Below are 18,073 nucleotides of genomic sequence, written 5' to 3'. Positions count from 1 at the left end.
TCACAGAAGATGATCTATAGACTATCCTAGAAATGGATTAGACCATATCAAGGTCTGAAATTTTGACTGATGCAATCGCATGAGGTTGGATCCGCCCCTGCTTCTGAATAGGTATTTCAATGCATTTTACCTTCAGACATCTTGGTAACGAATGCTCCAGCAAGTAACATAAAGATCATCAGAAACACAGTCGCTATAAAACATTTTCGTCCTAAATTTATTGGCTCTCGTTTCAGGAGCCGTGTCTCAAATGCATACAGAACTCTTGTGATGGCTTTTGCTATGAATTCTCCCACTGATTTCAGCATAAGTGCAGTAACAGGAATTCCTATGAGGCTGAAGAAAATACAAAATACTTGACCTTGCCAAGTCTCGGGAGTAAGGTGGCCGATCCTATAAAATAGAATGAAAAAAATGAATATTTCTCTATAAAAATTTTATATTTAAACACTTCGTCTTTAACAAGAGGAAGACATTTTAAACGTGGTTGTCCAGTAGAGGTAGTAATCCACAACGAGATGTCGTGGTTTGTATTCAAACTAGGACATGGTACTTCATTTCTTTCAATTCATGCACCTCATTGTAATTTTGATGACTTTTGCTGTCTTTATAAAAAAACAAGCTCACCTATCGTTGTGATCAAAACAATAACGAAATAAAAGGAATTTCCAAATGTCCACGGCAGCTGAGTACCACCTGCTCTTGAATGTCGTGAAGTGTCATTTCGCAAGCTTTCCAAGAGCAGTTGATAATCCTGCTTTGAGATATTGTATACTTCCTGAAAATCGACGTCTTTTGGTTTAGATTGCTCGTGACGTCCTTCTGTTGCCATGAAAAGCAATGCTCCAATCAACATAACAACAAGAAAAGCCAGAATACGTGAGAGAAGAATCTTTGTTTGCGATGAAATCATTCGGAATGCTTTCTTCATCTAGACCATAATCAGTGAAGTGTTATCTCTCTCAAGTTTCTCACTCTGTCAAGAGATGCTGTTCTGTCGTTAGTAAAGCCAATATAAACAGATTAATTTACAATAGCGATGGCATAAATTCTAATAAGTAGAGCACATTCGGGTTGAACAGATGGTTTATGAAGAACACTGCAATTAAACCTGTTCAGCAGGTGCCACACAAACCATAATGAATATCTAATAAGCCCATTATAAAGAGTTTATATTGGCAAGATTATTAAATCTTTCAGAAAAATAGATTGCAGTAATCCTAGAAATACTGACACTTGCGCGTTTGGTGAAGATAAATCAAGAACTGCCTCTTTCAACTCTGCGTACTCGCCTCCATATAATAACAGAAACCAAAGGTTGAGCACAGTGTGTCGTCTGATTGCAAAGTGTTTAAGCTGAGCTTCTTGCTGACCAAGTTTTATACAACTACTCCACAAAGCCAATATTTCTCACAGCACTATTACCAACCTTAGATCTCCCTTTTTCACGACAAAATGTTAAAATTTAATTCCTAACTTTACATATATATACAAACTAAAATTTAAACGTTTTGACTATAATACGGCGCAAACATAATTGAGGTGATATGATAGTTTAGCTTGAAATAGTGCATTTAATAATTCCAAGATCTTTAACAACGGTCAGTGTGGATCTCATCCAACGACATCATTTATCATGAGACTCGGAACTATCGTCATCGCTTAACGGTTCATACTGTGGTGTCAGCATATTACTTGAATCCGCAGGCTGAAATATGATTGGTGTAGAATCTGCTTGCTGATATCTGATTGGCGTATTAGCCCCAGAGACCACTTGAACCGGTGATGAACAATTACTGCTGGGTGCGGAACGCAGGTTTAGAGCAGAGAAGGGGAATACTGAGTGAGGCACATGTGAGGAGCCCGCGAGTTGCGTCGACGATCCTGCGAGTTGCGTGGACGGGTAGGTGTATGCTCCGAAATCAAGGAAACTGGACGAAGTGGAAGGTTCATCAGAGTCAGCTGGTGGTGATATTGGAATAGTGTCGGGGGTATAGTATGACTCAGATGACGAGGTAATTACGTGTTCTGGTGTGACGTCACACGGTGAGGTTGTCACGTCATTTCTGGTGACATCATCTATTGTTTCAGCGATCTCTCCTTCCTCTAACTCCTCTTCATCACTGGATATAGCTTCCACTGCAATATCATATTTTGTACTTGATGTGATCCCCATAGTTGTTCCTATACTATCTTCAGGTGCAATCAGAGATCCAGCGCTATCCTCGCTATGGCCTAAATAACCAGTTGTATCTGCACTAGTCCCTGCAGTATTTTGGGATGCATTGTTATCTTCATTCATTCCTAAAAATCCCGTTGTATCGATAATTCTCTCGGACAAGTTGGCTCTAATATTCCTGTTAATATCTGACGAAGTATCACATGTCTTTCTCACACCACGCACGCTTGATCCCAAGTATCCACCTATATCAACTTGAGTACTATAGTCACTACCATCCATATCCTCCCTCAAATGTTCCATGTTTTCATCACTTGCATTATCACGATCTATGTCATCAGTAACACTAACAGGGGATACCGTAGACGAATCAACAATATTATCCCTCTCAGTCAATGAGTATCCTTTGAAGTTCCCTTCACACCTAAATTCACCTTCTTCATTAGTCATTGACTCCGCTTCATTTCCACTTACGCTCTCGTGATCATCCGTAAAAGTACCGGAAATTGTCGGTTCGTCGAAATTTGTGGTGGACGGTTCCTCCACGGAACAACCCGGGGAATTTTCGGATGACCTTCGAGCAATGGATGGACGGTTCCTTCCATCCACGATAGGAACGCTATCAGGAAATTCCACTCCAGAACTTCCAGTACCTTTATTTACATTATCTCCGCTATCAGGAAGATTAATTTGGGAACTGCGCGATTCGGGTTCATAAGCATTTTCCGCGCATTCACTTGTATCAGAAGAACTGACATCAGAAATATTAGGAATTCCACTGCTTGTAGCTATGTCATCGTGTTGCCTAGCAACACTTCTTGTATTAACGTGATCTTGTTGCTTAGGAACACTGCTAGTATTCATTTCAACGCGTTGGCTACTAGTCGACACGACGTAGGACAAATTTTCAGATGAAGACGCACGTTGACTTTCTTCGGGAAGAGAAAATTCTAGTTGCTCTTTACTCGTTTCAAGGTTACTTGATGATGTTATGCCAGTAGAACTGTTTCGTGAGTCTAGTTCTCCAACCGTAGAACTTATACCATTGCCAGTTTCATGATCTGGTTTGTCAACCAGTATTCCGGAGGGGTTGTTCCATGTACTCTCTATCATATTTTCTGAGTTGTCTGTTCTTAAAGTATTCTCATCATAAGTAGTGTGATATGTATCACTTCTCTCTTCGTTCAGATTCCTAGTTACATCACTACCCTCGCTATCCACAGACGTTTCAACGCTATCCTTCAATATACCTTGGGCACTCGTTACCAGAGCATCGTTCGTCTCCATGGGAAGATTAATGATCTCGTCTTTCCGAGCTTCGTTCTCCCTGCTTTCCGGAGTGTTCATTCCACGACTTTCATTTTCGGTATAATCATGTTCAGTACTTTTTCTATCACCACGTCCATCGCTGCTTACCACTTGTTCATCCTCATCTAAATCGAGATTATCATGATGTATTACATGCTCAATGCTGCTTGTCACGTGTGCTTCGCTGTTTGTTAGATCACGTGAAACAGGTCCAGCTGAATCTGTCCCCAACTCAGCATGATCATGACGTACATTGACCATGTCAGCTGCATTTTTTAATCTACCAGGAGTAGATTTGTTCATTTCAGGTTCATCGTCATGTAATGCTTTTGTTTCAACATCATCTGGGTCCGTACTGCTATCAACACTGTCAGTAACACCAGCTACATCTCGTGCAATTTCATTCCCACTCGTGTCACGATTCTCATGACTTTCCACCGTTTCATCGTCCGATTGATCAAGAATGTATTTAGGTTCACTGGGATCTGACGAGCTTGAGACTTCCTTAGAACCGTTTGAATTTTCACGACCGGAGACTAGAACAGATGTTGTTGACGAAGTACCTTCAGTGATAACAAAATTGTTTTCTTTACGCTCGATGTTTTCCTCGTCATTTCTCGACATACAACTGGAAATATCTTCACTAGTTGTTAAACCTTTCAAAGTTGTGTCTTGGCTAGTTTGATGGTCGGTGAAATTACTTGTATTTGCCACTGGTTGACGTATTCTACTGTCATCTATTCATTATTTCCTCGATTATTTTCATCGTAGTTTGATATGTCTTCAGATGAGTTCAAACGTTCATCTTTGTCTGATATCGAAATACTCTCATAGCGATCTACTCCGTCTCCTTCAAACTCCCGCGAAACAATCGAGTCAGCTGGTTCCGTTGCATGATCTTGTTCATCGTCAACAATACCGTGCACATCACCAGATATCCCACCATGTGGTATATTTGTACCTTTATTCTCTGCATTATCAATTCCACCTTCGGTATCAACAATATCCCTGTCAACAACATTGACTTCATTATGATCTTCGATATTCCTCGCTATCCCATCATCATCGTCATCATCATCAACAATTTCATCAAAAAACCTATCATCTTCAATGTTAGCGTTTCTCTCTTGGACGGTAGTCATACGACCACTACTCCTCTCTATCCCCGAGTATTCTGTTTCGTCCTCATCACTTGCATCATCATCACCCTCAATACCACTCGCAGTTTCATCTTTGTTCGTCTCATCCTGCGATAACATATCACTCTCTTTCTGACTCATATTTCTCTGACTCTGAGCACCGTAGTCACCGAATCTTGTGTCAACGTCACTTCTGACTAATTTTCCCATTCTCCGACTCTGACAAATCAGACACAACCATATCTGACGAATCGAAACCATGGTTACCTCGAAGATCGTCAGAAGAATGGCCAGCGTACTCAAGGTATGTGCTATCAGTCGGTATGAATGTACCATCAGTGTTGGAAAACTCGTCACCACTAGCCAGTTGATCAGAGGTAAGGCATAAAGTAGCCCTACCATTATCACTCTCAACTGGCTGGCTTGAGTCCTGAGGATCGTATAAACTATCCTCTGCTCTGTCATTATAATCTCCTGGAGGGAAATATCTCATTCTCAACTCGTGGTCTTCGTCGTCGGGACTTTCAAAACCAACACTTGAACTTCCAGCATTGGACCTAATATCTTCGTGACTTGCAAACGTTCCTTCCCTAGAGTTTGTGTCCATCTCTGTCAAACTGAGGATGGAGTCTATCCTTTCTGAAGTACGGTCAGATTCCTCCATTTCTGGACTAAAGTTGGAGTCTATCATTCCTGGACTAAAATTAGAGTCCTCTTCTTCTGGTCCTTTGATGGATTTCCCTTTTCCTGGACTTAGGCCGGAGTCCACTTCTTTTGGACTGGTATTTGTATCTAACTCCGTTGAACTGGATTCAATTTCGCTTGGGCTGAGGTTAGAATCCGTCTTTTCTAAAATAGGATTAGAGACTTTTTCTCTTTGACTGGACACAACATCTTTAGATATGGAATCCATCCTTTTTAGACTGGTATTGGACTCCATCTCTCTCGGACTTAGGGTGTGGTATGTTTCGCTTGGACTGGAGTCTATATCCTCTGGGTGGGTGTCCATCAAGGCAGGGCTCAGTTCCTGGCTTGTTTCAACACTTGCAGCGATGACGTCGTTCGCTGGCGACAATTTTCTAGTGTCTAGAATGAACAAATGGACATCTTAACTTTTATTGAGCAATCGCCACACAGTAATACAAACTTATGCTCTGTCTATTGCATTTACAATAGCAAAAGCAAAAAATGGTAACAGCAGATGGGTTTCAACATAAAAACAAGATGTAATAAAAAAGAAACATTATTGTCTAATTTATTACTGGTTGACCACCATCATTGTCACGATATTTTTAATTACCTTGCTTATCAGCTGGCGATGTTGAGATTTCATTACCATCCTCAGCTGAGACAGCGCTAGGATGATTAACACTATTTTTCTCAGCATACGAAGGATTGATGTGTCGTTTGATATCTACTGGGCATCAAATTACGTTGATGAAACTCGACTTGTTCAATAAACGAAGAAGTTGAAACCTCCTTTTTAACCAATGGTCCTGGACTTACAGACTTTGGTTTTGGGCTGGCAGATGTTGACCGTTCAGATGAGGTACGAGAGTCCTTCGAGAAACCACGATGAGCGGCCGACGCGACAAGAGACGGCGCTGATAAAGTCCGAGATTGCTGCGATACGACACGAGATCGTTCCGAGAGGGCGGCAGATTGCTCTGAAAGAAAACGTGAAGACTCCGAGGCACGACGTGCTGGCTCCGAGAGTGATCGATGCTGTTCCGAAGAAGAACGAGATATTTCAAATGAAGGTAAAGAAAGTTTTCTCTCATCACGGGTTAATTGAGTTGGGTCAGGAGAAAGAGAGGTGTGTTGAGAAGTTGGGAAGGACGATGTTACCCGAGGTAGAAATGGTGTTTGGTGGCCTTTTGTTTCTTGAGATGTGGGTCGACTAACCATAGTATGCGATGGCGTGATAATACCACCAACATGAGATGTGTTGCTACAAGATGGTCGAGAGAGAGGATATGACATTTCCACATGAAGAGGAGGGGAGGACCTGGATGTGCTGTTTAGTAGATCTTGGTGATAGGGCAGTTGTGGCATTGGACTTAGTATATGACGAGGTGGTGTACCAGGATTCACTCCACACATTAGTGGTGGGGGAACTTGAGAATTGATTATAGATGATTCACGGTTTGTTCGTTGAGATGATGTGGGACCAGAGATGGATTGTGGAGGGAGAGGTGATCTGCTTTTAAGTGTTTGTTGCCGATGATGTGAAGAGGAGTCCTTTGGTAGGTGGGTTGACTGGCTTTGGATCATAGAAGGTCTGGGTGTAGGTTCTAGAAGAGAAGGGCGGGATGATATAGACCTTGGACCATGTTCTTGAAGTTTTGACAATGAATCGTCTTGATAATTGAGGGTAAGGACTGTCACGTGTCTCAGGTCGAAGGACAACTTCACCTGGTTGCCCAAAAGAAGGGCGAGGGTGAGATATCACCATCCCAGGTTGTTGGTGGTGGTATAGTACATTCGAAGGAGTGATAATACGGCCATCTGTAGAGATAGATAATCTAGTTTGCAGTTGCTGTGAGAACATGTTCTGCTTGAATTGTACAGGAGGGGACACTTTCTTTAATGGTGAAGACGATTTCCCTGTTCCCATGTCAGACCAAGGTCGAAATATTGTTGGGTTGTTATCTAATCCATGTTGCTTTGCCTCGACGTCAGATCTGTTCTTCTCGTCCATCCGCTGAACATATGGAACTTCTTGCGAGTACAACTGATGTTTACATGGATCAGTGCTCCTACACCCACACGGCAGAATATCTGGGTTGTGGGGACCAACCAGTCCGATATCTCTAGGGACAATCGGTGGGGTACATCTCATTCCAAGGGTGTCCCTTACCAAGGGTGGTGGATGCTGTTCTTTTGGGCTTGGGGAAAAAGATTGAGGATGGCCACGGGTGTGAGGCTGGCCATGGGTAGGATTGGGGTCGGCGAGGGAATCGTGTGTCTCACGTGACAGTACACGACCTATATTATGTTTTTCGACCAATCTAGAATTCGATATTCCCTCACTTCTTTGGGGCAGAGGGTGAGAGCCAGTAATTGATAGCAAGGGGGGTGGTTGACGAGGAGCGAGTCCTGATGAGATACCATGAGCCTGCGAACCAGATGACTCTTTTGGCCCGGACATGACATGAACTACCGAAGTATTTGTAACAACACATGACTGGCGGGTAAACTGAGGGTGTGATCGATCAACTTCGTTTGGTTTAGGCTGTTCTCTTGAACGCTGCAGCTCTCGAACACTTTCTGCTAGAAACCCAAAAATAATTAATACTTTGTTTCATCTCTGTTATTAATCATCCAACTTGCGTGAACGAGATTTCATGAAATCTGTGGTAAATTGAGGGGAGAAGAAGAACTCACCTGATGACGAAGAAATTGGTCTAGCCCCTGCAGCAGCATTCATGAGCGCCGTAAATGGTTCATATGACTTGACCTGATCAGTTGGTTCTTTAGAGCTCGGTTTAGTTGAGGTCGACCGGGCGATGCCGTAGGACGTTCAATCGGAGCGGATCGTGAGTGGACGTCGGTCAAAGACGTCGAGCGCGGTTTGTTAGTGATCTTTGTGGTGGGGATACTTACTTGTTCTGGTGTCCGAGAGTGCATAGCTGGGTTTTCAACAGATCGACATCTGGTTGAGGGAACGGGAGAAATCATCTCATGTCCACCTTCTCTTCGTCTTGGCATTAAAGCTTCACCGGGCGGTAAAGTTTCCAATGGGACCACATATGGACCGTGTGGGGTTAAGAGAAGCTGGTGTTCGATGGGTGGCCACATCGCCGGGTTTGCACGGGCTGCCTCCTCTCGCAGACGGGCGGAGTACAGGTTATGATGCTCCATACCTGGAAAACAAGTCAAAATTACGACATCAGAAAACTGCGATCCCCAATACAGAGACAATGAAATATTTTCAATCAATAGGTATTAACATACCTGGGTGAAGATACTCCACTGGATACATAGGCTCAAAGCCAGGACCGTGAGGAAAAGGTACAGGAAAAATATCTGGTGGGAAGAAGGTGGCAGCATGTGGTCCCAAATGAGGCACAAATGGGATCGGCATAGCTGGGGGATGATGGAATTGAGGGGGAAACCTCTGGTTTCGCACCTGAAAATATTTACGTTAAACATGTAACCTTTGTGTACTGTATGATGGCGATGCATTTGAGCATACGGGGTGGGTAGTGTGTGAGTGGGGTGCACTTTGAGAGTCCTCGAGCAACATGGTGTACAAAAGGCTCCAAGAATATTTTCTTATAATTTGTCTGAATACTTTGCAGAGTATAGAACAAAATAGGCCATTACCTGTTGTATACTGGTGGTATCTGGAGGTATACATGGTGAATAATAGGTGAATTTTCCTATAGCTTCATCTCGTTCAACTTTATGTAATTCTGGATCAGGAACGCGAATCCTCTTCAATTTTTCTTTCTCATCCTTGTCCCCAAACTCTTCCCCAGAGCTTTCCACGCGACCTGGAGGAAAAAAGCGTCAAATATTTCCGCACAAAATTTGTGATAACCTGAGGTGAACAGCAGCACGAGTTTGTAGTAATGAAGATTTATTTCTACCTTCTGCTGCAGCATTTCTTCGAGCCAAGTTCTGCAAGGCCTCAGAATGTCTGCCAGCTGGTGTGAGGGGTTTATACGGGATATTTGAGTACATTGTATTACTAGGGGAGTCAACTTTGACCTTTGGGGAGTCGGTAGTACATGGGGGTTAGAGGTGCGTTGAATTTCCATCTTGGTCGAGGACTGGATAAGCTGTCGGTCTTGACGTGTTTGTCACCTTGGTAACGGCTTGAGATGGCGTAGCAAGAGTAGTGGAAATTGTGCTTCCTAGAAATCCAATAATGATTATCTCTCTTTGATCTTGTATTACAGCGTACTGTTGAAAACCTAAACTAAACTAACTTTACTATTGGGAGGCTTTATCAGTTCTAAACTGTTCTGGTCTTTTCAGTCGTATTATTAGTATTAAAACTCCTGAGGAGGAAAGAGAGAATCCATTACCTGTCATTGCATTCCTTCTGAGACGAAGATCATTGATGAAGATACGGAGCTCGCATGTAGTTTTCTATTGGTGATATCTGTGAGCGCGAATGCTCGTGGGCTAATTATACCCCTGACTACCTCGCTCTGTCCCTGAGGTTCCACCGTATCCACACAATAATTTGCGCCTCATCAGCTGCCGGCGTGCTCATCTTTGATTTATCAGACGTTTCTTGGTTTTCCGCCTCATGAAATTTGATATTTGACAGATCTTCTGTAGAGCCTCGTGAAGGTTTCCTTTCGGAGGATTGGTTACGAGAATTTCGTGAGCTGCGCGAAATGCGGAGAGTGGGTCCGGACTCTGCGCGTCGCTCAGCAGCTTGAGAACGAGTTTCTCTTGTATTCGGTTTGCTTCGTACAATACTCGGTCGCTCTTCGACTTCGTAGTTGTCGTCGGAGCCTCCGACGCAGAAATGGTTTCCTCGGATTCTCTACGTTGGACGACCTACAGAATAATAAAACGATCTTTTACTCCAGGGACCTGCGAGAAAGCTCCGGAAGAGATGATCTTCACTGACCCTCGAGGAAGAACATAAATTATTGAAATTATAAAGGCATGCAATATAGCTAATATACTTTAGTTCAGGTTTCGTATGTTGATGAAAATCGTAATGTTCGCACCTTGGCGGCATTGTGTTCTGCTATGACATTTTCCAAGTCAAGTTTTCGTTTATAATTAAAATAGAAATTCTTGCATTGTGCTTCCGTTTTGGTTTTCACCATTTGAGATATCGCTGTCCAGTTGCGGCCATGACGTCGTAATCCTAGATTGTATTAAATGTTCATATTTTACCGAGGACAAGCATGCCATTTAAGTCAATTATCTGGTTCGTACTTTCTTTAAAAGACTAAATCTCTCACTTCAGAATATATATAGGGCTGAGTACTTTTAAAAATAGTTGCATACCTTCTATGGCAATTTCACGCTCGCTTTTCGACCAACGTGGAGTTTCTACACTTGCCGGTTCTGAAGATAACGAAAAATCATTTTCAGCGTGATGTTATTTACTGAAGAATTTCTAATAGTGAAATTCCTACCTGTTCCTGCTGTTTTGTTCGCCGTCTGTGGTGTTGTGATCTTAGCAGGAGTATTAGAACTGGTTATGGGGAGACGTGAAGAACTCTCCTCTGATCCATCACTATCAATATCAAACCCCTCTTCTTCCTCCACGTCACTCTCTGACCGTGAACCCTCAGTTCTAGAAGGATTCAATAAACATTCGTACTTTAACAAAACATAACCTCGCACATAACCTCCCTTCGACAGTATCTACATTAATTCTTTGTTAAACATAAGATTGTTTAATACTTGCCGTGGTTTGAGGATTTTAGACTTTGAAGTCTCGTCTTTTATAGTGGAATGCTAACGAAAGAAAAAGAAATTATAAGAAAAGTATAAAAGAAATTGAATAAAACAGAATTGCTCCTCAAGGTTTACCGTCAGACGTTTTCTTTTCAGTGACTGTTTCTTCGCAAGTTTTTTATAGTTTCCAGTCTTTCTCTTTGTGAGATAATAGTGTAGTATGCAGTCTTTCACGTTCTGGTGATCAAAGAAAACACATTGAATAAACAAATACTACAGACTCCAACTCTAAAATTGTACGTGCTTGCAAGACGTACCTTGTTTGGTATAAACTTAGCAATAAACTCGAAGTCTTTGGGAGCCACAATATATCTGTAGATAATTACACAAATAAAGTGTAAGTGAATCTAGTTTAATCTCTTTTAACAATGTCGAATGACACTGTAACACAATGTTGTATTAAAACTAACTTTTCTTTGAAAATTTCCTTTTCCCTCTCTGTCCAAATATTCAGCATTTTGTGCTGCTCAACGTAAACTTGAAGGTCCTTTATTAAACCTGCATTTTAAGAACACACACGTATTAAATTAGCAAACAAGCTACAGTACATCAAGTCGCTTGAGCAACATATTTTTAAAGCATTGACAAACCATTTCTATTGATATATTTGACTCTTCTTTGATCCTCGTCCAGAAGTGGAGGGGGGTCAACAGCCAACAGTCTCATGTGTTTTTCGTGTCTCTATCAAAACAGAAATTATTGAAACTGACACTGTCATTATTTACACGCAAATCTAGCAATATGTTGATACCATACAAGATTTTGAAAGGACAACGTTTAGAGCAGACATTACAATGAAACCATACCTCTTTTTCTTCCAGATCTTTGAGAATTTCTTCGTATTCTGCGTCACTACGCGCTGACATTCCCCAATTACGAGAACCAATCCTAGACGTAAAAAAGCATTCAGCTGAACTGTAATTGTTCATGATTCTTCGAATTTTAGTCGTATTGATTGTTTCTCACGTTGATCTTACAGTTGGAAACAATTTATCCATTTTTCTTTCGTAGTTAACAACAATCTGTTAGTGGGTAAGATGACATGAAACTCTACCTTGAAAATCGTTCAGTCTGTTCTCTATGTCTCTTGATTTCGGGAAATATCTTTTCATAAGAATCTCTGATTTTTCCTTCCCGGTTCCTAAAAACGAGAAGTGAATAAGGTTAGTAATTTCAGAGCAGCAATACTTGTTGCAGAAATGCGAACATGAAAAATGATTTTCAAATGTTTATCCGCTTACTTTCGTTTCTGGTTATTTTGAATTTTCTCGACTTTTTCCATCCACTTCTTGTGTAGAACTCTGTACTGTTCCAGAAGAGCTCGTTGCTTGAATTAAATAGAAATGTATCTTAGTCATAAATGAATAAAGATTTATAGGACAATCTTGACAGGTTACACCAGCAGAAACTTCCTCTGAAGTAACATTGGCAGCCTAACCTTAATTTGCTTGTCTTTACGTTTTCGTTGGAAATATTTGACAAGTTTCAACTGCACTGCCCTGGCTCTAAAAAAAACATAAAAAACAATTTACATGTAGCTACATCCACATCTATTATAGTGGTAGCTACATTGCGCTGACCGCTTTTGGAAAACTCACTTCTTACGATTTTCTTCGTAAAAAGGCAAATCAGATGGCTGATTGTATAACGGCTGTCAAAATAAAACAACAAACGACAATTACAATCTCTGAAGGACACTTTGCCTTCAAACTGCGCTGAATGGAATATTGAAACGATGGTTATCTTTATATGGAGGTGAAATAAATTACGAAGGACACGGCTCAGTTTATTCTAGTTAAGGAATTATTTGTGCCATCTCTAGCTGCCATTATTTGCAATAGCAGGAGCAGTTAGGATGTGTGAACAAGTGTTTGTTTAGAGGTTATCTAAACCTATTCAACGGAGTACCCACAATTCACATCCTTTGGCAAACCCTTAGTAATGTAAAATGCTAAAATGGAGCCTGATAATCTTACCAGAGCAGTCGGCAAAGGTATTCCAATTTTTGCAAATCTTTCATGAGCAGCCGCTGCTTTTTTCTGCAAAAAATTAGAATTATAATTAAATCATGATTGAGACAATTAGCTCTGCACTTGGATTGAGCAACTATACCCTATTTTCTTCATAAATTCTTTCAATTAAGGCTTTCTCCTTTGGTTCTGGTGGTGGAGTTTCCACTTCCATTTTCTCTTCAATTCCATTGTCTAGTGTTGTATTTTCATTTTCCTTTTCCTCCTCCTCTTCCTCTTCGACCTGCAATGCATCTTGGGATAGTTCATCTTCCAAGGTTTTCTACGCAAAAGAGAAGCAAGCAATCAATATCACTCAATTAAAACCTCAATAGCATATTTTCCATGACTAAGCAATCAGACTGTCATGAAAACTAAAAAAATATTAAAATTACTATCATCAATGATTTTTTTCAAGAAATATTGTTATTATGCATCATCTAGCTTGGGTTAGAATAGTTAACCAGAAAAACCAGTCACTTCAGTTGAAGTGAGGTTCTGGGTGTCTTACCTGTTTATCTTTCAAATCATTGATCTTTTTCTCAACTTCAGAAATTTCTTTATCAACCTTCTCCATTTGTTTCAACAACTCATCAGACCTTTTCTTTTGATCTACCTCTTCCATTGGTTCAACACTTGCTTTCTCAACCTCAGCTTCTGAAAATGATACACAAAATCAGATCATCCATTAATTTATGAAGTTATTTCTTGCATATATTAGTCTCAATATTTCAAACGGCCACATAACAGCAGCATATTTCATGCAACTAACTGACAAAAAGAATACTAGAACTCACCAGAGTTAGTTGGTGAAACAGCTTCAACTTTTGGCTGGTAAACTTCTTCCTAATCAGAGAAGAAATTAAAACAAATTACTTAAGTTCTGCCCATAATTTAGTTAAGATTTTCTCCTGTATTAACTTATTCATAAGAATGACACTCTCTTTTTAGCCTGTATATTAGTTATGTATTCACCTACCTTCTTAGATGTATCAGTATTACTTTTGACATGATTTGGTGAGTTCACATCGCTGCAAGATGCCTGCATGAGCAATCCTGTACCAGGCTGATCAGGTTTTGTCCCAAGGTAAACTGAAGGAAGAGAATGACCTGGGCTCTGATTAGGTTCAACTCTTGAGTTATGCTGTGATATAGTTGCTGGTTGGTATGGAGAGGTAGGTTGTGACCGAGTTGTCAGCTGAGGACTTGGACGCTGAAATGAGCTCAATAATGAGCTGCTTGCTGATGATGGTGTGATGCTTGTTTGCAACTTACTACTCCCATGACTTGAGGGGGAAATGTTCACAGATAATGGAGAAATTTTTGATGGAGATTTACTTGCAGTATTTGAGCGAGTTGTTTGAACTGTGAGAGTGGATTGAGATGAAGGCGGCTTGCTTTCATGGCGCCTGTCTCTGAAATAGTAAATTGGTTGAAATTACTGATTTGAGATTAAACCTTCCTTTTCTTTAACAATATTGAAGCCCGCTGATAGGTTAGGACAATAAAGATACCAGAGAGTTACAAAACCTGCCACATGATAAATATAATACTACCTAGGTAAGATGGTTTCTCTCTTTATTGCACTAAAATCATTGAAACTCCCCAGACCAACTTCCTGATTGCAATCATCATAGCTGAATGTTGTAAAATCATTTCCACTTGATCGTCTTTGTCTTTTATATGGAGGGACCAAATCTCGTCTTTTATTACAATTAAAAAAAAAATTCACAACAGGGTCTTCACTGGATGCCTCAGACTAATCTCAAAAATTATATTGAACTTCACCTCCCATCTTGTCCAAATCTGGACCTGTTTCTGTCATAGTGACCTTGATCATATCTGAAAAATAGAGCGGAAGTGAACCCAAGCGCAATGATTGTATTTTTTATAAAATTTTCCACCCAGAAATAATAAAATACTACTTGTTCTTCAAAGCTTCATGCTCTAATTAGTCACAGCAATAATATAAAATCACAAACAGCGAGAAATTAAACTTTCACACCTGCACTGTGATACAAAATAAAAAAAATTCAAATAATGCTCAATCATCTTAAAATTCAGGTGGATTTTTAAATCTTTCTTATTACACAAATATCATGTTTTACTATGTTAAAATATATAATAAATGTATTTATGAACAATACAAGTTTCATCTAAAACTGTATATTAAATTTTTTTAATGTTTTTATAAAAACATCTGGTCTTTGTGAATTTTATGTCAAATATTAAATATTAACTTCATATAAACAACAACCAACAATTTAAACTAAAGTAACATTTTCTTTAATAATAAAACAATCAGTTTATTAGAAGCAACTATCAAATAGAGAACATATTTAATGTACATTTTCGAAACTTATTGATTGATATGAACCACTAGTCGAAGACATACAAATGAAAAACCTTTTGTTAACGCACTATAATCGACATAAATATTGTAGCTTTAAAACCTATCTCTAGACCTACCTGTAAGGGTGACCTTTAGACATGTCTTTAAATCTTTTCTTGTTGAATTTTCGTGGAGCAAAAAGCTGCAGAAACATGCAAAATTTGTTTTCATATTTTTGTTGTATACAAAGCGGCCATCTTGGTTCTAAAATTACACCGTGTTTCCACTCCGAACACACCTTTTTCGCATGACCATCCTAACCCAGTGGGAGCTCTATATATCTATATAGAATACATATTTTATATAATATAAAATTATATATATTATATATTGTATATAATACTATATATAAATTATATATTATGTGTAGTTTCTTCGTTGATCATCTAATAATGGTGATAGAATAAGCTTCCTCCTGAAAATCGTAAAAAATTGCACAGTTGTGCATCTTTTATCCCCCCTTGCACCTGTGAGTAAAAGGACAGAGAGCAGTTGCCCCTGCATTTTAACACAATAAGGCAGTGTTCTGGGATTTTAACCCAGAGGCCAAACATAAAAGCACTTTTTAATAAAAAATATAATTCACTATAGATCTTTGTTTGGCCCCAGACATGGACACTGTTTTTTGCCAAACATGAAATGGAGGGAAACCGGAGTGCCCGGAGAAAAACCCTCCTGACCACAACATGAAATCTGGATCTCAGGTTACTGGTCTGGTCCGACATTTTGGTATTTTTAGTTGGAAATTCCGCAATAATTAATTGGGGCAGGTTTGCCAGTTATTTTTCTACTTGTATTTTTTCAATTTTTAGAGATAATCTGGCAACCATATGGACTATTTTTCACGGCATTACATTATACATTATCAATGTTTTTCATCTGACCAATCTTTAAAAATTGCCACGCAATTTTTAAGGGTTCTTCAAATGATCCTGGTGGTCTGAAACATGCACAAACATGCACTTAAGGCAATGGCATAAAAAATATACCTATGGGTAATGGGGATTTTGATGAGGCTTTTAGTAATTCAATATAACATTATTAAAATCTATATCATCATAAATCCATCTTATAATCGACGACTATCGTTATTTAACCTGGTCAAATCGATATTCCTGTAATCTATTTAGATCAGTTGCAATAGCGTTGTTCAGTTACTACATAACTACATAAAGATCAGATGCAGAAATATAAGCATGTCATCCAGTGGCTGTATAGAGATCAGTGGCAAAAAAATCGAGCGCGCGTAGCCCTCACTATTCAAATGAATGAGCTGTTAGAGATCAGTTGCAAAGACTTGACAAACATGATAATACTACATAGAGATCAGTACAATTGTAGACGAAGTCAAATTACTCTCTATTGTGTCGATTATTTTGCAAGCAACATTTCATATACAAGTAATCAAAAAAACACTAGAGACAACTCCTTTCAAAAACCAGAACAAATTTCTTGAAGTTCCAGAAATCCAATTTAGAAGAATTACGGTGATATTTCAACATATTATATATAATAATAAATAATAATAGATCATTATTCCATTCACAAATTTATTCTAATTAACCTTCACCCTTAATTAATAAACTTTATTCTATTCAAGATTCGAATTTATTCTAACCATCAAAATATCATCTATTTCTATTTCTATATGCTATTTTCATGCTTTCCCACGAACTTCGAAAATAAAAACTGATAAATAAAAATTTATTAAATTTATTAAAGTTCCAGGTTTCAATGTACACTCTGACAGATTAGAAGTAAAAAAATCCTTATAGAGCATAGGTAAACTAAACTATTACCATTCACTATCCTATCCAAACTAAACTATCTGCTGTCTATACCGGCCGGTAATATTTAACTAAACTTGCTAACTATTTGGCAACTATTTTTACTTGATAAATAAAAATAAATAAAAAAATATTATAATATATTGCATTTATAATTTACTCAACTGGTTTTGCAAGAACTAAAAAGTCAATTTCCCTAATTAGACGAATGTATTTTATGTTGTGGCATGCATAAACAAAATATTTTTCAGCTAATTTTTGATCTTATACATGTTATGCAATTATTTTTACCATCACATGCACTTAGAAATTGAATTACCCTAATTGGAGCAATGTATTTTATGCTGTAGCATGCATAAACAAAATATTTTTACACCTAATTGTTGATCTTATACATGTAAGAATACGGTCGTCTATAATCATGCTATTATAAATTACTCTGGCAAATATTTTTACCATCACATGCACTTAGAAAGCCAATTACCCTAATTAGAACAATGTAGTTTATGTTAAATTGTGGCATGCATAACCGAAATATTTCACAGCTAATTTTGGATCTGATACCTGTTAAAATTCATCAACCACCTATAATTCATGCTATTATTTTGGCTATTTTCATCCGCACATGCACTTACAGAAATCAGTCTTGTGGCGCATTACTAGCTGTAATATTTTGTTGCAAATTTTTTATGCCAATGCCTTATGTGCCAACAAACAAATACAATCATATGCGTACCTGGTTCTTGTTCACAGTTACCTTTGTAAGAATTCCATTCTTCAAGTTGAGTTCATGCTTCATCATTTTTAGCCACACCATTGGA

General features: G+C 39.0%; 3 protein-coding genes across 3 annotated transcripts; all 3 read right to left on the bottom strand.

Moving 5' to 3' along the window:
- Positions 1-1,627: 1,627 nt before the first annotated feature.
- Positions 1,628-4,111, bottom strand: LOC114538249 (cell wall protein RBR3-like). Its single transcript, XM_028559399.1, has one exon. The coding sequence runs from the start codon at positions 4,109-4,111 to the stop codon at positions 1,628-1,630; it is 2,484 nt and encodes an 827-aa protein (XP_028415200.1).
- Positions 4,112-4,224: 113 nt separating this feature from the next.
- LOC114538248 (skeletal aspartic acid-rich protein 1-like) lies at positions 4,225-4,767 on the bottom strand. Its single transcript, XM_028559398.1, has one exon. The coding sequence runs from the start codon at positions 4,765-4,767 to the stop codon at positions 4,225-4,227; it is 543 nt and encodes a 180-aa protein (XP_028415199.1).
- A 5,082-nt stretch (positions 4,768-9,849) lies between these two features.
- On the bottom strand, positions 9,850-15,668 carry LOC114538247 (nuclear receptor corepressor 1-like). The gene is made up of 22 exons (XM_028559397.1): positions 15,543-15,668; positions 14,862-14,915; positions 14,630-14,776; positions 14,053-14,488; positions 13,871-13,919; positions 13,585-13,730; positions 13,177-13,356; positions 13,041-13,103; positions 12,663-12,715; positions 12,503-12,569; positions 12,306-12,391; positions 12,119-12,205; positions 11,871-11,952; positions 11,655-11,745; positions 11,475-11,562; positions 11,322-11,376; positions 11,140-11,241; positions 11,015-11,064; positions 10,740-10,900; positions 10,609-10,668; positions 10,323-10,465; positions 9,850-10,146 (listed from the first exon to the last, which is right to left on the bottom strand). Exons 1-22 carry the CDS (start codon positions 15,617-15,619, stop codon positions 9,850-9,852), a joined length of 2,574 nt encoding a protein of 857 aa, XP_028415198.1. The 5' UTR covers positions 15,620-15,668.
- Between the last annotated feature and the right edge of the window lie 2,405 nt (positions 15,669-18,073).

Source organism: Dendronephthya gigantea, unplaced genomic scaffold (assembly GCF_004324835.1).
Source record: "Dendronephthya gigantea isolate DGI-Jeju-01 unplaced genomic scaffold, DenGig_1.0 000178F, whole genome shotgun sequence".
Taxonomy (NCBI): domain Eukaryota; kingdom Metazoa; phylum Cnidaria; class Anthozoa; order Malacalcyonacea; family Nephtheidae; genus Dendronephthya; species Dendronephthya gigantea.
Note: the sequence above shows the minus strand (reverse complement) of the source record. Positions and strands in the feature narration are given on the sequence as shown.